General features: G+C 44.0%; 1 protein-coding gene across 2 annotated transcripts in view; it reads left to right on the top strand.

The window, feature by feature from the left end:
- The window catches only part of TMEM255B (transmembrane protein 255B), a 68,168-nt gene extending 53,676 nt beyond the window's left edge, over window positions 1-14,492 (top strand). For both annotated transcript variants that reach the window (XM_054070972.1, XM_054070983.1), the window contains exons 8-9: window positions 4,905-5,048; window positions 10,965-14,492. In XM_054070972.1, the coding sequence (XP_053926947.1) occupies window positions 4,905-5,048; window positions 10,965-11,132 (312 nt within the window). In that variant the 3' untranslated portion in view covers window positions 11,133-14,492. The remainder of the gene's footprint in view (window positions 1-4,904; window positions 5,049-10,964) is intronic.
- The last annotated feature ends 216 nt before the right edge of the window (window positions 14,493-14,708 follow it).

Raw genomic sequence — 14,708 nt, forward strand, 5'->3', positions numbered from 1 at the left:
GTGGTCACAAACCTCACCCTCCTCTACTGTGGGAGGGGGTTTACCCCCTGGTCACCATCTGTCCCATGACCCAGGAGGGGTGAGGAGAGTGGTTATCGGTGAAGACTGAGACAAAAAATTTGTTAAGTACCTCAGCCTTCTCATCTGTTGATACATGATCCTCATTTCCAGTCATCGGTGGAGTATGTTCGCTTTGATCTTCTTTTTTTGATTGATGTACCTGTAAAAGCCCTTCTTGTTGGTCTTTACTTCCCTTGCCAAGTTCAGCTCCAGCTGAGCCTTGGCCTTCCTGACTTCATCCCTACACATCCCAGGTTACCTGTCCCTGCTTGCATTGCCTGTGCAGTTCTCTCTTCTTTTTCAGTTTAACCAGCAGATCTCCACTCAGCCATGCGGGTCTCTTCCTTTTCCTGCCTGATTTTCTACATACAGGGACTGAGCACTCTTGCGTCCTGTGGAAAACTTCCTTAAATATTTTCCAGCTCTTTTCTGCTCCCTTGTCTTGGGGGTCCTACTGAGTAATTCCTTGAAGGGCTGGAAGTCTGCTTTCCTGAAATTTAGCATCCTGACTGTACTCCTCACTTGTCCCATATCCCTCTGGATCTTGAACTCCACCAGTGCACGATCCCTGCAGCCCAGGCTGCCTCCGATCCTAATGTCACTGATGAGTTTGCTTGTATTGGTGAACATAAGGACCCGTATTGCATCTCCTTGGGTGGGGGTCTCTATCAGCTGGATTTGTTAAGAGATTGGTTAAGGGTGTCTATCAGCTAAACTTTGTTAAGAGTTGCAAAACACTTGCTGGACGTATTCCTCTCTCTAGCTTAAGGCAAACAAGCATGCTGAGCCTTTGTATGTAAGAAATGTGCTACTGAGTCGTCCTTTGTGTGAGGGAACTCTTGCAAGGAGTTGATAACAAATTGCAGCCAGACAGTGAAGAGTTGCAGCTGCCTAATGAGAGGGAGTGGAAGAAACTTTCCCAGTTTAATGTATCCCCTCACTGTGAGAGGAGCAATGGCAGGAGTGGAACAGAAACAACCACAGTGGGAAAGGAGGGGAAGAAGAGCAACATGAGGAGGGGAAGGCAGACATCATCTACAGTAAGTCCTTGGTAGAGCATCGCAGTTTTCCATTGCTGCTGAGTATTTTCCCCCTGCATGGCAGATGGGTGCAAGTACCTTCACCAGTGACAGCTGTGGGAGTGCTCCCCTGCCATAGGCAAGGATGCAAGAGGCAGCCTGAGTCCAAATAATCTCTCTCACACGAATTGAGGCTTACATGGGATTCAGGCTGATGCTTCCTAGTAGGGCAAGCTCCTACCCAGGCACACCTCTGTGCTGTGGGGGGACCATTGCTGTATTGCTTGCAAGGGAGACCAAGCCAAGAAGACATTCCTGGGAGAACTGATGTCTCCATGACATTGTATGTTCCCTTGCTGGGAAGCAGAGCCTGAGTCAGAGACTGAGTCCTCTGGGCAGCATAAAGCCATGCAAAGAAATTGCAGCAGCATTGAACGTGCAGCTTTCTCCCAGGCACAGATGGAGCAAGTCAGTTGGGGCTCCAGCTGAAAACCTGATCTGAATAAGCTGTTTAATGTCTCCTCTGCAGAGGGTGGGAAGAAAACCTTCACTAGATTAAGAGACAGATGACTTGAGTCAGTTACCTCAGCACAGGAGCCATGCTATGCTTCTGACAGTGACCGCTCCTTGTTCCCGCCTGTGCGTTTTCAGGGTCCTTTCAAGTGAGGTCCCAGAGCTGGTGTGATAATCTGTTGTGTGCTTTTGTTATGAAAGGAGTAACTCTTAGAGGGAGACAGAGGCCAAGAAAACATCAAGCAGAAGAGGGAGAGAAAGTGGCATGGAATTGAAATAAGAAAGTACTATTGAAACGTGTGTGAGCAATTTTCTTTCTTTCAGGTTGTCACCTTCCCAGAGAAATGCTCACTGGCATTTTACAGGGGGAGCTGCAAAGCCCGCTGAAATGCCCTAGGGCATTCCTCCAAGGCTGATTTATAGGAAACACAGGGCCAGGCTGACTAGTCAAACAAGAAGCATGTTTATCTCTGGGGAATGCTGGCAGCCAAAAACATGTTACAAAGGGGAGAGTCTGCAAAACAGTGCCGTTGCCTCTAAACCCATCACATTCCCTGGACACTAAAAAAATGAAGTGCTGTTATGCTTGTTGCAAGTTTTCTTTCTTGTGACCTGCAGACCCCAAGGTGTCAGCTCTCAGTGGAACCCTGTGTCACCCATGGGGGTGTCCTCTGTGATCTGCTGGGTGCTGGAGAAGCTGCAATGATTACAATACCCTTCTTTTCAGATCTACCATGTGCTTGGATATAAGACACCAGCCAGGCAGTATTTTTAAAGTTTAACCTACTTTGACAAAAAGTAGGTTAAGATATAATCTAAATAGAAGCATGTACTTTGAGTACCCAAAATGGTAAAAACACTGATTATTTTTTACAGAACACAGAGGTAAAGAAATGCATGGAAAACTTCACTTGCTGGTACTAACAGTTAATCTAGAAACTCCTTTTCCTGAACCAGTATTCATAGGATGACTTGTAGATGTTTTCCTGACACACCTTGCCAAGGAATCTGCCTGCCCTGAGTTTAGGGTTGCATTAATCAGAACAACCACGGTTCCTGGGGGGTTTTGCTCAGGGCTTTTTGGGGTTTTTTTTTCACTTAGTCTCCTTCTTGGAGTCCTCAAGGGAATCTGAACAGTTTAAATATCATTCCCTTATTTCCTCCTCTTGCTCTAACAAGGAAAACAAAATGAACCCCTAATTACTGAGCTACCTTCCATATGTTCATGCCTTCATATAACTAAAGGTGCAGACTGATGTTAAAAGTGATTGTAGCTCAGAAATAAACCCTTTGGCAGGTGTCTGTGGGATCAGTGACCAGACCTGCCTTGCTCTACAGCCCCCAAAGCCCAGCAGCTCATGGTGAGCAGCAGCATGCTTGGCTGGGTCAGGGGCAGACAGATAGCCTCTCTGGCCACCACCTGGCTTCCCCAACCTCCCATGCCTGCATGGCACTGATAGTGCTCCCCGGCCACTGAACAGCTCCTTATCTCTTTGACTTGAATTGTGTTTCATTGTAAAATGTCTCCTCCTACCCTAAGTGTTACTGATTTAAGTGTTACACAGCAATACTCGATAGAAGCATCTAACTAGCTTCAGTATATGCAAAGCATTGCTGGCTCCAGGCTAAGACCAGATAGCCTGATAGTAAGGTGCTTTGATCAGTGGATTTAGGATGGATGACTCTCCAAACCTGTTTTTTGGGACTGTTGTGCTGCTTGACCTTAGCAACGGGACCGCATTCCTGCTATGGGTAGATAGAACTGAGAGGGGTTCCTGGGAGGACAGAAGCACCCAGAGGGACCCACACCAGAAAGCTGGTGACAGATGCAGAACAGGCATGTGTGTTTCATGTTGGGCAAAACAAGTGTTTCTTGCCATGTTTATGTCTGTAACCAGAAGGACCTTATTGTGCCAGGGCCTCCCTCCCCCAAGGAAGGGCACACCCTGGGGGTGGATCCAGCCCCAGCCGGGGTGGACCACGTCACTGGCCCCAAACCTTTGGGTCTCAGGCAACCTCATTAGCTGCTTCTCACTACTCCTGTGTGAAAGTTAGTGTCTCTCTGTTTCTCCTCACCATATCCACCCAGCAGAGTCACTAGAAAGGAGGCGTTTTGATAAGGATGTCTTGAAGAGGAGAGAACTCCCTTCTCACATGAAATAGGCTTTATGCTTTCACGCCCAGCCTTTCTCTGCACCAGCTCCTGGGAGTTTCTCCAAAGAGCTAAGGCCTAGATTAACCCCATGTGGTGCATCAGTGACCTAGACAATGTTTTCCATGCACACACAATTAATATACTTCTTTCTCAATCACACTGAGGTCTCATACTGTCTCCAGAAGATACAGTGATTTATGTATCTCACTGAGTTATCTGAAACAAAATGCCAAAAAAAAAATCCTAGCTGCTGCTTTCAACATTTGTCTGGCAAACGCTACATTTTATTATTTCAGTAAAAAGGAAATTCCGCACTCTCGTGTAGAAGAATTTGCTAGGAAAAACAAAGGAGAGAAAATAAACCGCTGTATTTGTCTTGCTTTGCAATGGGGACATGAAAATCTTGCACAGAGCTCTACTGTCCGTCAAAAATGGGTATATAGCACAGGATCTTAGGGGTTAACACAAGCCCTCTTTTACATTTAACTTTTCCTCTTTTTTTTTTCTCACACAGTTGTATCATCTGGTTTAATATGAGCTATTACTTCTTCCTGCAAACCTCATCTCATGTTGCAGTTAAGGGACATGCAAATAATGCCATAGGATATGTTAAAGATTTTGCGCAGCAGGAATGAGATACGTGCGTGGTGGGTAGTATTGGACAGCCAGCAGCAAACTCCATTTCACAAGTGAGAGGGAGCTGCGGAAGATGAGGTATTTGCAGATCTCATAGGAAAAGAGAGAGAAAAGACATGAGGGCATCAGGTAGCTGCTGTTGGAAAGAGTCTGCAGAAAATTGTGGAGGACTGGGTGTTTGGTGCTGAAGTGGAAAAGAAGAGGTGGTTAAAAGCTGTATACTGTGCTCTTCAGGGTGTCCTGGGTCTGGAATCCTGCCAGCGCTTCTGTTTCTGGTGCTAGGGAAGCACCAGCAGTCTTTTTCCAAGGCAAGAAGATTAAAATAACTGTGTAATTATTGCTAGAAAATTCACTCCAGATACACACTGCTCTTAGACTGCTGCCTTCTTTTTTTTTTTGTAGCACTGGTATGTTAGAAAACAGAAAGTTGTTAAATTGCTTAGTTGCTTGTGGTAGGATCAGTTCCTGCTCCAGCCTCCTCTGTGCTGTGCTGATATATTGTTTTCTTCCGTGTTCAACAGGCACCTCTGTCCCAGATTGCTTTCAGTGCTGCACCTCCTCCTCAGATCCTGTACAACCCTGCCCAGCAGATCCTGACATATGCTGGATTCTGTCCTTCTGCAGCAACTATTTCTACATATCCTTCCTACCCGTTACCTCTTCAGGTACAGTATGAATTGGCACCCTTCTTACTCCACCAGAAAAGCATTATCAGTTCCTTAGTACAAACTCTGCAGTGATAGATCTTGGCTCCTGGGGTTTGAAACGAGCCAAGGAAGCTGGATCCCAACTAAGACTTATCTCTGGGATAATTTAGCCTGGGCCTAGTTCTCAGGTCTTGAGAAGAGAGAACAGATCTGAGAACAATCACAGGCTTTCTCTGGTCATCATTTGGACTCTGTGGATGAGGAATCCCAGTGTGGGATTAGAACTGTGCTACAGTAGTCATGAGGGTGAACACAGGACAACATAAAGAAGGAGCAGAGACATGAAAGCCAAAGGAAGCATCTGATGCAGAACAGGATTTGGCAGAAAAGTTTATGCACCTTATTCCACCTTACTTATAACATGAACGTAAGTAGATTAGCACTCATTAGATGGAAAGAAGAAAAGAAAGGGAAGGAAATGAGGTCTGTGAAACAGTGATATGGAAGGGATTGTGGCTGGATATTAATGATAACTAGTCATTACACAAAGCTTTTGCTGCCCAAGCAAAGCTATTAAGTGGTAAGATAAGCTGGAAATAGGGACATTTTTTACACACCAGAGAAGATTCAAATGCCACAGGATGTTGTGGAAGAGTATAAATGAGGGGCTGGGGATTAGTCCATTCGCTGCTATTAAACATAGGGATTCAGGTGTCACTTGCAGCCCAGCCAGTCCCCCAGATGGTGAGACAAGAACAAGTGGGGGCTCATCAGAAGATGGAGCCCATTTTCTTTTAGCTTCCTATAAGCATCTACTGCAGGCACTGCTGGGAGACAGGTAAAGAGCTGCTATGGCAGTTGGCAGAGGCTGGTGAACCTTACTGACCAGAGGCAGCTGGCAGGAAGGCAGGAGGGAAAGCTGCTGAAGATGCAGTTTTCTCCCCTTGCAGGAAGGAATGCAACATGAGCTGAATCAATACTGTTTCACCTCCTTCATAAGGATGAGGTGCAAGTCATACTCCAAGCCTGCGTTGCATCCAGCCAGAGTTGGCCTGGAAAATGCAGGGAGTGGTGCCAAGGATGGTGTTTGCTTTTTCTTTTTTTTTTTTTTGGCTGCAGAGTGAGATGAAGAATGTAGGGTGAGCTGGTAAATAACTGAATGTACTGAGACCCTGGAGCAATCATAAGAGTTTCTAGATTTTTCTAAAGCACAGTAAGACTGTTTTGTTCAGTCCAATGACTTGTTACATTTTGGCTGTGTAGTGCTAGACCAATGGGTACCACAAGCTTTGCGAAACTCCTTAATTGAAAACACTGCTTGTTTAGCATGAACTAGCTGTGGACCAGCTCTCCACAGCCTCCTGGGCTACATCTGTTCATGGCCAATAAGTATTGGGTCAAGATGACCATCCAGCATAGTGAAATGTTAGCATGCTCCTAGTACATTCTTAGCCCAGACCACCTAACAATCTCCCAAAAATGCCCAAAAAGGAGTCAGGAGACAGCAAGGGCAATGAACCATTCCTGGTAGGTAGTGTGTATAGAGTCACGGTGGTTTGGCGGTAAGAGTTCAACTGTAGCTATGTGATATGTGTTGTGCCAGTTGGCTTCACAGCCAGAGAACAGTTCTTGGCATGTCTTATTTGTTAACAAAAAATGGGGCCAGGCGCTTTTGGAGATCATGGGTTGAGAGGAAAAAAAGAGCACACTCAGAGATCTCTTTTTGTTTGCTTTTAGCTGAAAAGCTATGGTGTTCTGCAGAGTTCAGTTAGCATGTATCCAAAAGCAGAGAGTGAAGGGTATAAAAACAGATGAAAGGAAGCAGTTAAGCAGAAAAGATGCATGGAATTAGTCGTGAGGGTCAATTGTAACTGTTCAGTTCTGTGTCCCTAAGAAGCAGAAATGCATCATATTTACCCCAAATTCTTAAATGCATTCCAAAATAAACAGGTTTTTTTCCTTTAGATTTTTAGTTTTTCTAAGAAGTGTGTTCTGGGCTGAGGCCAATGGCATGAGGTTCAACAAGGCCAAATGCCGGGTCCTGCACCTGGGGCACAACAACCCTATGCAGTGCTATAGACTGGGGGAAGAGTGGCTGGAGAGCTGCATGGAGGAGAAGGACCTGGAGGTAATGGTTGACAGCCGACTGAACATGAGCCAGCAGTGTGCCCAGGTGGCCAAGGCGGCCAATGGCGTCTTGGCTTGTATCAGAAACGGTGTGACCAGCAGGTCCAGGGAGGTGATTCTCCCTCTCTACTCGGCACTGGTGAGACCGCACCTTGAGTACTGTGTTCAGTTCTGGGCCCCTCATCACAAGAAGGATGTTGAGGCTCTGGAGCGTGTCCAGAGAAGAGCAACAAAGCTGGTGAAGGGGCTGGAGAACAAGTCTTACGAGGAGCGGCTGAGAGAGCTGGGGTTGTTTAGCCTGGAGAAGAGGAGGCTGAGGGGAGACCTTATTACTCTCTACAACTGCCTGAAAGGAGGTTGTGGAGAGGAGGGAGCTGGCCTCTTCTCCCAAGTGACAGAGGACAGGACAAGGGGGAATGGCCTGAAGTTCAGGCTGGACATCAGAAAAAAACTCTTCACAGAAAGAGTCATTGGGCACTGGCAGAGGCTGCCCAGGGAGGTGGTCGAGTCACCTTCCCTGGAGGTGTTTAAGGAATGGGTGAATAAAGTGCTTAGGGACATGGTTTAAGGGAGTGTTAGGAATGGTTGGACTCAATGATCCAGTGGGTCCTTTCCAACCTGGTGATTCTATGATTCTATGATTCTCTCCCCTTCATAACGTTCAGCAGCAGATACCACCAGCTGTCCCCAGGCCAGGAGACGTTAGCAAGAAGCACTGGGCTTGAAAAGGGAAAGCACTTAATCCTTTTCCTGAGGAAAAAAGAAAAAGAGCAAATCGCCTTCTTGCATGTATGAGCTCATTATGTTGTAGTATGGAGAGAATTAATTTTCTGCATTAGTATACGAGTTAAAAAATCACAATGAACTTACTCAAAGCTACAAATAGTGAATGTCAGGAGCAGGCCTGATTTGGAACAGCCAGAAGTTGAACCATCATCCACCTCCATTACTTGAGAGTTGTGGGCTGAATCCATGGGGCTGGAGGTAGGTCTTCATTATAAACCTAAGTGCTCCAAGCAGTACCCAGCTCCTGGATTCAGGCCTTCACAAGCCCTGCTTAGCTTGTTCTGGTCCTTAAGGCAACTACAGACCCTCAGGCTGGGATTCATTTGGTCAAATACAGGGCTGTTGACATGTAGGGATCTAGAGCTGTCTGATAATTGGACCAGGTCCTGGTCCTCTGGGAGTGTCCAGGTCCTGTTGTCCCTAAGTCACATCTTTGTGGACATCCGGTATATCCCATGGCATCCCAAAAGGACTGGGCACTTACACGTGGAGCTGAATTGAGGTCTAGCTGTCCACAGTGTAGGAGACTCCACCTGAGCTGGTCTACCCTTCAGAGTCCTCAGGGAGAGCAAGGCACTTCCCACATGTTGATTATCTTATACTAAAGATGCAAGATGTGAGTGATACAAATACACCCCAAAGGCATTTCCACTCACTAGGGGTAAGATTCAATTGCTACATGTACGCTTAGATATCTGTCTCAGTCTTCAACTGAGACACCAAAAACTGAGGCTGAACCCTTTATCTGAGGGCTGCAGTTCAGTTGCCTAAAGATATGGCATCTGAGATGGGCTTATGCTCACAAGACATCCATACAGGGCTGTCTGATATGGGCCAAGGTCTACGTGAGACTCACACATGTATCTGGAGCAGCTGGCAGAGGGTGCCCTTGGGCATCTCAAAAGGCATCTCAAAAGGTTTTGCTTCCATGTCAATCAAGACTGACATAAGGGCCCCAAGATGCACCTCTTTTCTCAGGGTTCCCTTTATGTCACCAAAGCTTTGGGTAAACACTGTTCCTAAGCCCTTGCATTTCATATTGCCCTGCGCTCACCCCCAGCTGGGGCAGGGTCACACACATGGTGGTTCAATACAACAGAAGAAGTCACACCTTCTTCAGCTTAGAGTTGGGAGAAAAATATAAGTTAATTGATGCCAGTTAATGAAGTAAAGCAGTTAGCAATCAATTACTAACTAATAACTCTAGTTTGAACTCCCACCTGATCTAGAGGAAAACCATACCTTAGTTCCTCCTCCCAGGAACATATCCCACCTCAGATTAGTCTGGCATGCAACACACCTAGCGTAAGTGTTGCCCCTGCTTGCATGGACTGAAGCTTCATTAGCTCAAAGTCCATGAACCTGAGTTCGCCTGTGGCTCCCACCACTGAGCGGATTCATTCCTAGTCCTCTGCTGAATCCGGTATCTCACTGAATAACTACTTGCCTGAGGGGCAAACAAAGTGAAAATAATCACAACCTGAGCTGGTGGTAGACACTCCTCGGTTCACCTCATGCTTCCTTGTCTACAAGCAGAAATCAGCCAAATGCAAAAAAAGAATGGGTGATAGCAGGAATGCATTTTGACAAAGATGTAACCAGCATTTTTTTGTTTACTGTGGCATGTGCTAACAAAATCATTCATGCCTTACTAATACAGTTCACTCATAGCTAGTCTTGGTAACAGGCCTGCCAACTGGTCAGGTAGATGATTAACTGTGCAGAGGCTGGTGGTGATGACAGCAGTAATGATTGTGCCAGTCATTCCTGCCAGAGGAAAGCTCATTACAGAAGCAATTCCAGGCAGACAAATGGAAACAGTGGCTTTAATTTGAAGGGGAAGGGAAGTAAGAACTCCAAAATAACAATTAAAAAAACAAACAAACCCAAACGACCCAAAACTACAATAATCAGGTTTGGAGATGATCCAGCTAGCAGTCAGTATACCTGCAGGATAACATTCTCCTTACCACAGGGCTTTGACCCAGGACAGCAGCCCCTGCTGACCCAGAGCTCCATGGAGAAGCCAGCCACTATGACATGGGGTCTGCCAGTCCTGGGCAGTTCTGAGGCGTCATTGCCCAAGTGCCAGCCCTTCTATTGGCCTTCTAGATGGTGATTATCAATTTTTTTTTAGCAGCAGGGAGAAGCATCTTGATTTTTTCATTTCCCTTGAAAAAGATCTATGACTACTAATCTTCAGTTTGTTTTTTAAACTTCAGGCACTTCAGGCCTGAACCTGAGGGGAAGTAAGCACAACTCTTGTGATGAAACCCAAGGAGTGCCATGTGCTGGCATATGAGGAGAGGAGTGAAATCCCAGCCCTCTTGATATCAATGACAAAATTTGGTTTAAAACAGTGGTAGGATTTGATCCAGAACATTAGTCCCTATGTGAAATCTTTTGTTTTAACAAACTCTGCTTGTTCTTGAAGATGGGCTGATTCCTAAACTTTATCTACCTTTCGTGCCTCTCTCAGCCAAAGCTCCACGATAGCTTAGGCAGCCAAGGAGAAAGACCTACTACAGGGAGACACATGCTCCCCTGTAAATTTTTCTCTTAAGAGGAAGCTGCATTTGGCACAGGAATAAGACCTTGCATTTATGCAAGTATTACAACTGAGATAAATTACATCTGAGATAATGAAAATTTCGCTGTGATGCCTGGAAAATATCAGCTACGTGTAATGTTATCAGCCAGTCAGGTGCAGTGCCTCACCCAGGAAGCCAAAGCATCATTTCCTGCAGAAATTCCTGTTCTGCTCTATCGCCTAGTTGTATGTGCAATGCCTATTAAAAGTGATCTGGTTTACAGATGACATCTGCTTTGTTTCACTAGATACCATCACTGCTATACTTTAAGCAAGTGCTTTAATCTAAAGTGAGTTTTGTGCTGCAATGCATGGGAAATTTAATTATGGGGCTTATTATATAGTTCTTACATGGCAAACAGTAAATGCAGATCTGCAAATGGGGTCATAATCCTTGACTGAAGAAGGTATTTTTCTTTGTCTATATACAGCCTGCCAGCAATTTTCCAGGAACATCATCTACTGACATTTCTTTATCAGAAGAAACTCAGCCTCCATCTCAGTCCAGCTCCAGCTATGGTCTTCCCGCCAGTGCTCCAGCCCTCTATACACCGACTTACTTTTTGCCTGGAGAAAAGCCTCCACCATATGCACCATAGAAGAAAGAATTTGTTTCAAGTACATTGTAGCTTTTATTTTGTTTTTAAGAAACCTCTGAAAAATCATGCTGTGCAGGCACTATACTTCTCAAAGAACCCACCACACAGAGAGTGTTATGGCCACTCTGCTTTTACCCACAACTTGCTGTGAGCTGGGCAGGATATATAAGGGCAGGCATATCACCAGCAGAGTGACCAGTCACCACCGGTTTGCCTGCAGTCAAATGCAGTGTTGCTTTCTGGCTACCGTAAACATGAGTTTTTTCCTTCTCCATCTACTGGAGAATGATTTTTCTTCAAGAGGAGAAATGAAGAAAGCACCTCAGATACGTGTTCTGCTCTCATAAATCAAGTCAGAGGGGCTTTAGCCTGTATTGTCTGAGTGTGTAGTCTGGAGCTTTCTGAGTCAATCATTTTGGGTAGAAAGAGACAGATGTTTGTTGGCTTGTAGTATTTATTTAATAACCCTTTTTGGTGAAAGTGTTGTACCAATAAAAAGAAGTGTGGCAATTATTTTACAATAAAATCGACTGTGTATATTTATACTGTACCTAAGGCTGTGTATATTTGTAAGGACAACCAAAGAACTGAGAAAAAGTTACCCTACCAAATCACAGATAGTTCCTTCTTTTAAGTTTCAAACAGAAGGGTTAATTTTATTGGGATTATTTTGTCCAAACTTTGTGGCAGTCTACTCTGCATAAAAAAATTTTATGTCAGTGTGCTAAAGATGCGGTTCCCAGACAGGTATTTAAGCTGCACTTTAGCTTTCAAATTAAGTCCTTTCAATCAAACAGGGACTACAAACAAAACCACTCTAAGTTAAACCCCAGCTATTTTTTTTTAAACTGATCAAGACCTGATCTAAGCATTTTACAAAACTGAACCGAATGGATGAGTAGTCAGAATTTCTTCTATTTTTTTTTTTTTCCATTTTCTCCTCTTGTATAGAGAAAATACGTTGACAAGGCTAGACAGCAATACCTGCAGCAGTGCCATCAGTGTCTTGTTCCTGTTGTGGGCACTCTGCCCCCTTACCGTGCATCATGTTAGCTGCGATCTCTCTTAGCACATGGCTGCTGTATTTTGGGGCAGGAGTATCTTAGGAGCAGGAAAAGCCATCAGATTGCTGTACCTCTTCAGTGCATTTTGCTCCTGGAGGAAGGGTGGTGGTGCTGCTTGCTCTATGGATGTTACAGTCTAGACGGCAATGAAGCTATAGAAATTTCCTGAAAGGCCAAAGAGCAAAGCAGGGAAAGGAAGGTATTTGTCACTAACTTTTTAAGCAGCTGCTTCATATTATGAAAATATAAAAAGAAACTATATAAACAAAACCAGCCTGCTTGACAGTTTCCTTTGAAAGGAAGTGACACCATCAGACTAACTGAAAATAGCACAAAGAATGATCAGCCTTTTATATAATATTTTCCGCTTTTCAAGAAATTTGTTAGTTTATGTGTTGTACCTCTATGTATAAAAACCACATTCAGTACCAAACTTATAAGATCAGAGGGTAATTTATATGGACAATGAAAACCATGTTTTGCTCAATTAAGAGGGATTTTCTGAGATGCAGTTTTAGGCCAGCAATGTTAACATCAGTGACAAGATGCCTTACGTATATTGTCGACAAGGTGAGTTATATGACCCCAATTAAGAGAAATAGAAGGCAGAGAGGAGACCATTATTTTTCCCTTAAACAATAATTTAATGCATTCAAAATGCTTAATTCTTGTGCAAATGCATGATGTGAAGAGCACAATCACCCTGGTCATGAAATGCATGTAAACTACTTTTACTTCTTTTTACTCACTATGAATACTATCGGGGGTCCACCAGTCTTCATTTGAGGGACTTACAGCTCAACTCAAACTTTCTTCCTTTGAGTTGAGCACCTTGACCTCTAATAAAACAAAAATTAAATCAAATATTTCTTTTGGGTTGATGCATAGTGACTAAGAAGTAATGAAGGAATACTTATCACTTTTTTTCTCTTTTCAATAGTGTATAGAAGCAGCTGCCTCTTCTTCCGGCATGGTACTGCTGTAGGTTATTAAAAACAATCCAGCTTGACACAAGGGACGCCCACTTTCTTTAATTCTGCAGACTTACAAAGTCTGTCCTTCTCTTCTACACAACATTTTGGGTTTGGAGGTGTTGTGGTTTATGCAAAATATCTTTGCATACACGCACACAGATGCACAGTCCCACACTGTACCACACTGTACCATAGGATTCATATATCCAGGATCCAAAACAATTCTGGCCTCATATATAGCACCACTTACATTAATACAAAAGTCAGACATGTTTGTGATTCACTCATACCACACCGTAGTATTTTGAGAACTACCACAGAAATTATACAAAAATACCAGATATAAGACCATTTTGCTAACAAGCTTCCTTTGAAAAGAACAAAGTAATACAGGTTTTGTTCCATGTACTCGGTTTATAAAATAGTAGGTATCTTCGGAGTCTGTACTGTTTTCATTAGAGCTACTCCAGGTTAAAAAGATGGCAGAAGTATTTTGGTAAAGGATTAAAACAACCATGAAAAACACATAGAAACCAAAACATTGCAGTGTGGAAGTGCTATTAACCACAATATCTTCAGGATTCCCGGCTCTCACTGGAGATACTAAACTAATGTTTCTTGGGTTGTCCATCATATCACAAATTGATTCAGAGTCATTAACTCTCCCAGAAAGCACTCTCAGGAATACCATTGTTTTGATTCCTCAATAAAGAAGCAAAACCATATCACTACTGGATTTTCCAATCCATGCACATTCTGCCAATAAATTATTATTGTCTCATGAGCAACTCTCGTTTTAAACTTGCATCTGGTCACACCTGAGTGTAAAGAGCCTTTTGATAGGCCCTTCTATAAGCATAAATGAGTAGGTCAGTTGAAAGCAATAAAGCTTTTGTCTTTTCTGTCCTACTGCATTACTACTGACTAATTTGGCCATGATACTGAGCTATAACATCATGCTGTCTAATGGCTAAGAGAGTACCTTCTTCTTTGCTAAATAAAGTAGGGATGCTTACCAGCAAGTACGTTTGGCACAGTCTTCCCCCTCTTCTATCCTTTCCGCTGGGACAGTTATGTCTCCACAGCTTGGTCACAGATGTTGTCACACATGGTTTATCAGGCTAATCTGTCATCTCCATATTCAACTAGGCAAAACATGTCAAAGAATGGCCAGGCATAATTCATAAAAGACCTTGCAGGATCAGACATTTTCCATGTTAACCCTCTGAACCATAGGGTAACCTTAACCACAACAGGATCTACCTGTCTTTCTCAGTTCATTAATCTGATGCAAGACAAGGACCAAATGAAGCAAGATTTTAGTGTCTTTTAGTGTCTTTTAGTGCAGGCTAGGCAAAGCCCACCCCAACTGTACAAGGACAGCTTAAAAGCCAAATGTACTTTATGGCTCTACAACGTCTCCTGTGTAAACCCACCCTGCATATTCTCACCACACTGCAATTCGGCTTGGCTGACTCTCACAGTCTCAAGCCTCTCTGCTTCCACTAGGCTCACAGTGAATGAGCCAACCTAAAAAT

Source organism: Cuculus canorus, chromosome 1 (genome assembly GCF_017976375.1).
Source record: "Cuculus canorus isolate bCucCan1 chromosome 1, bCucCan1.pri, whole genome shotgun sequence".
In the NCBI taxonomy this organism is placed as follows: Eukaryota; Metazoa; Chordata; class Aves; order Cuculiformes; family Cuculidae; genus Cuculus; species Cuculus canorus.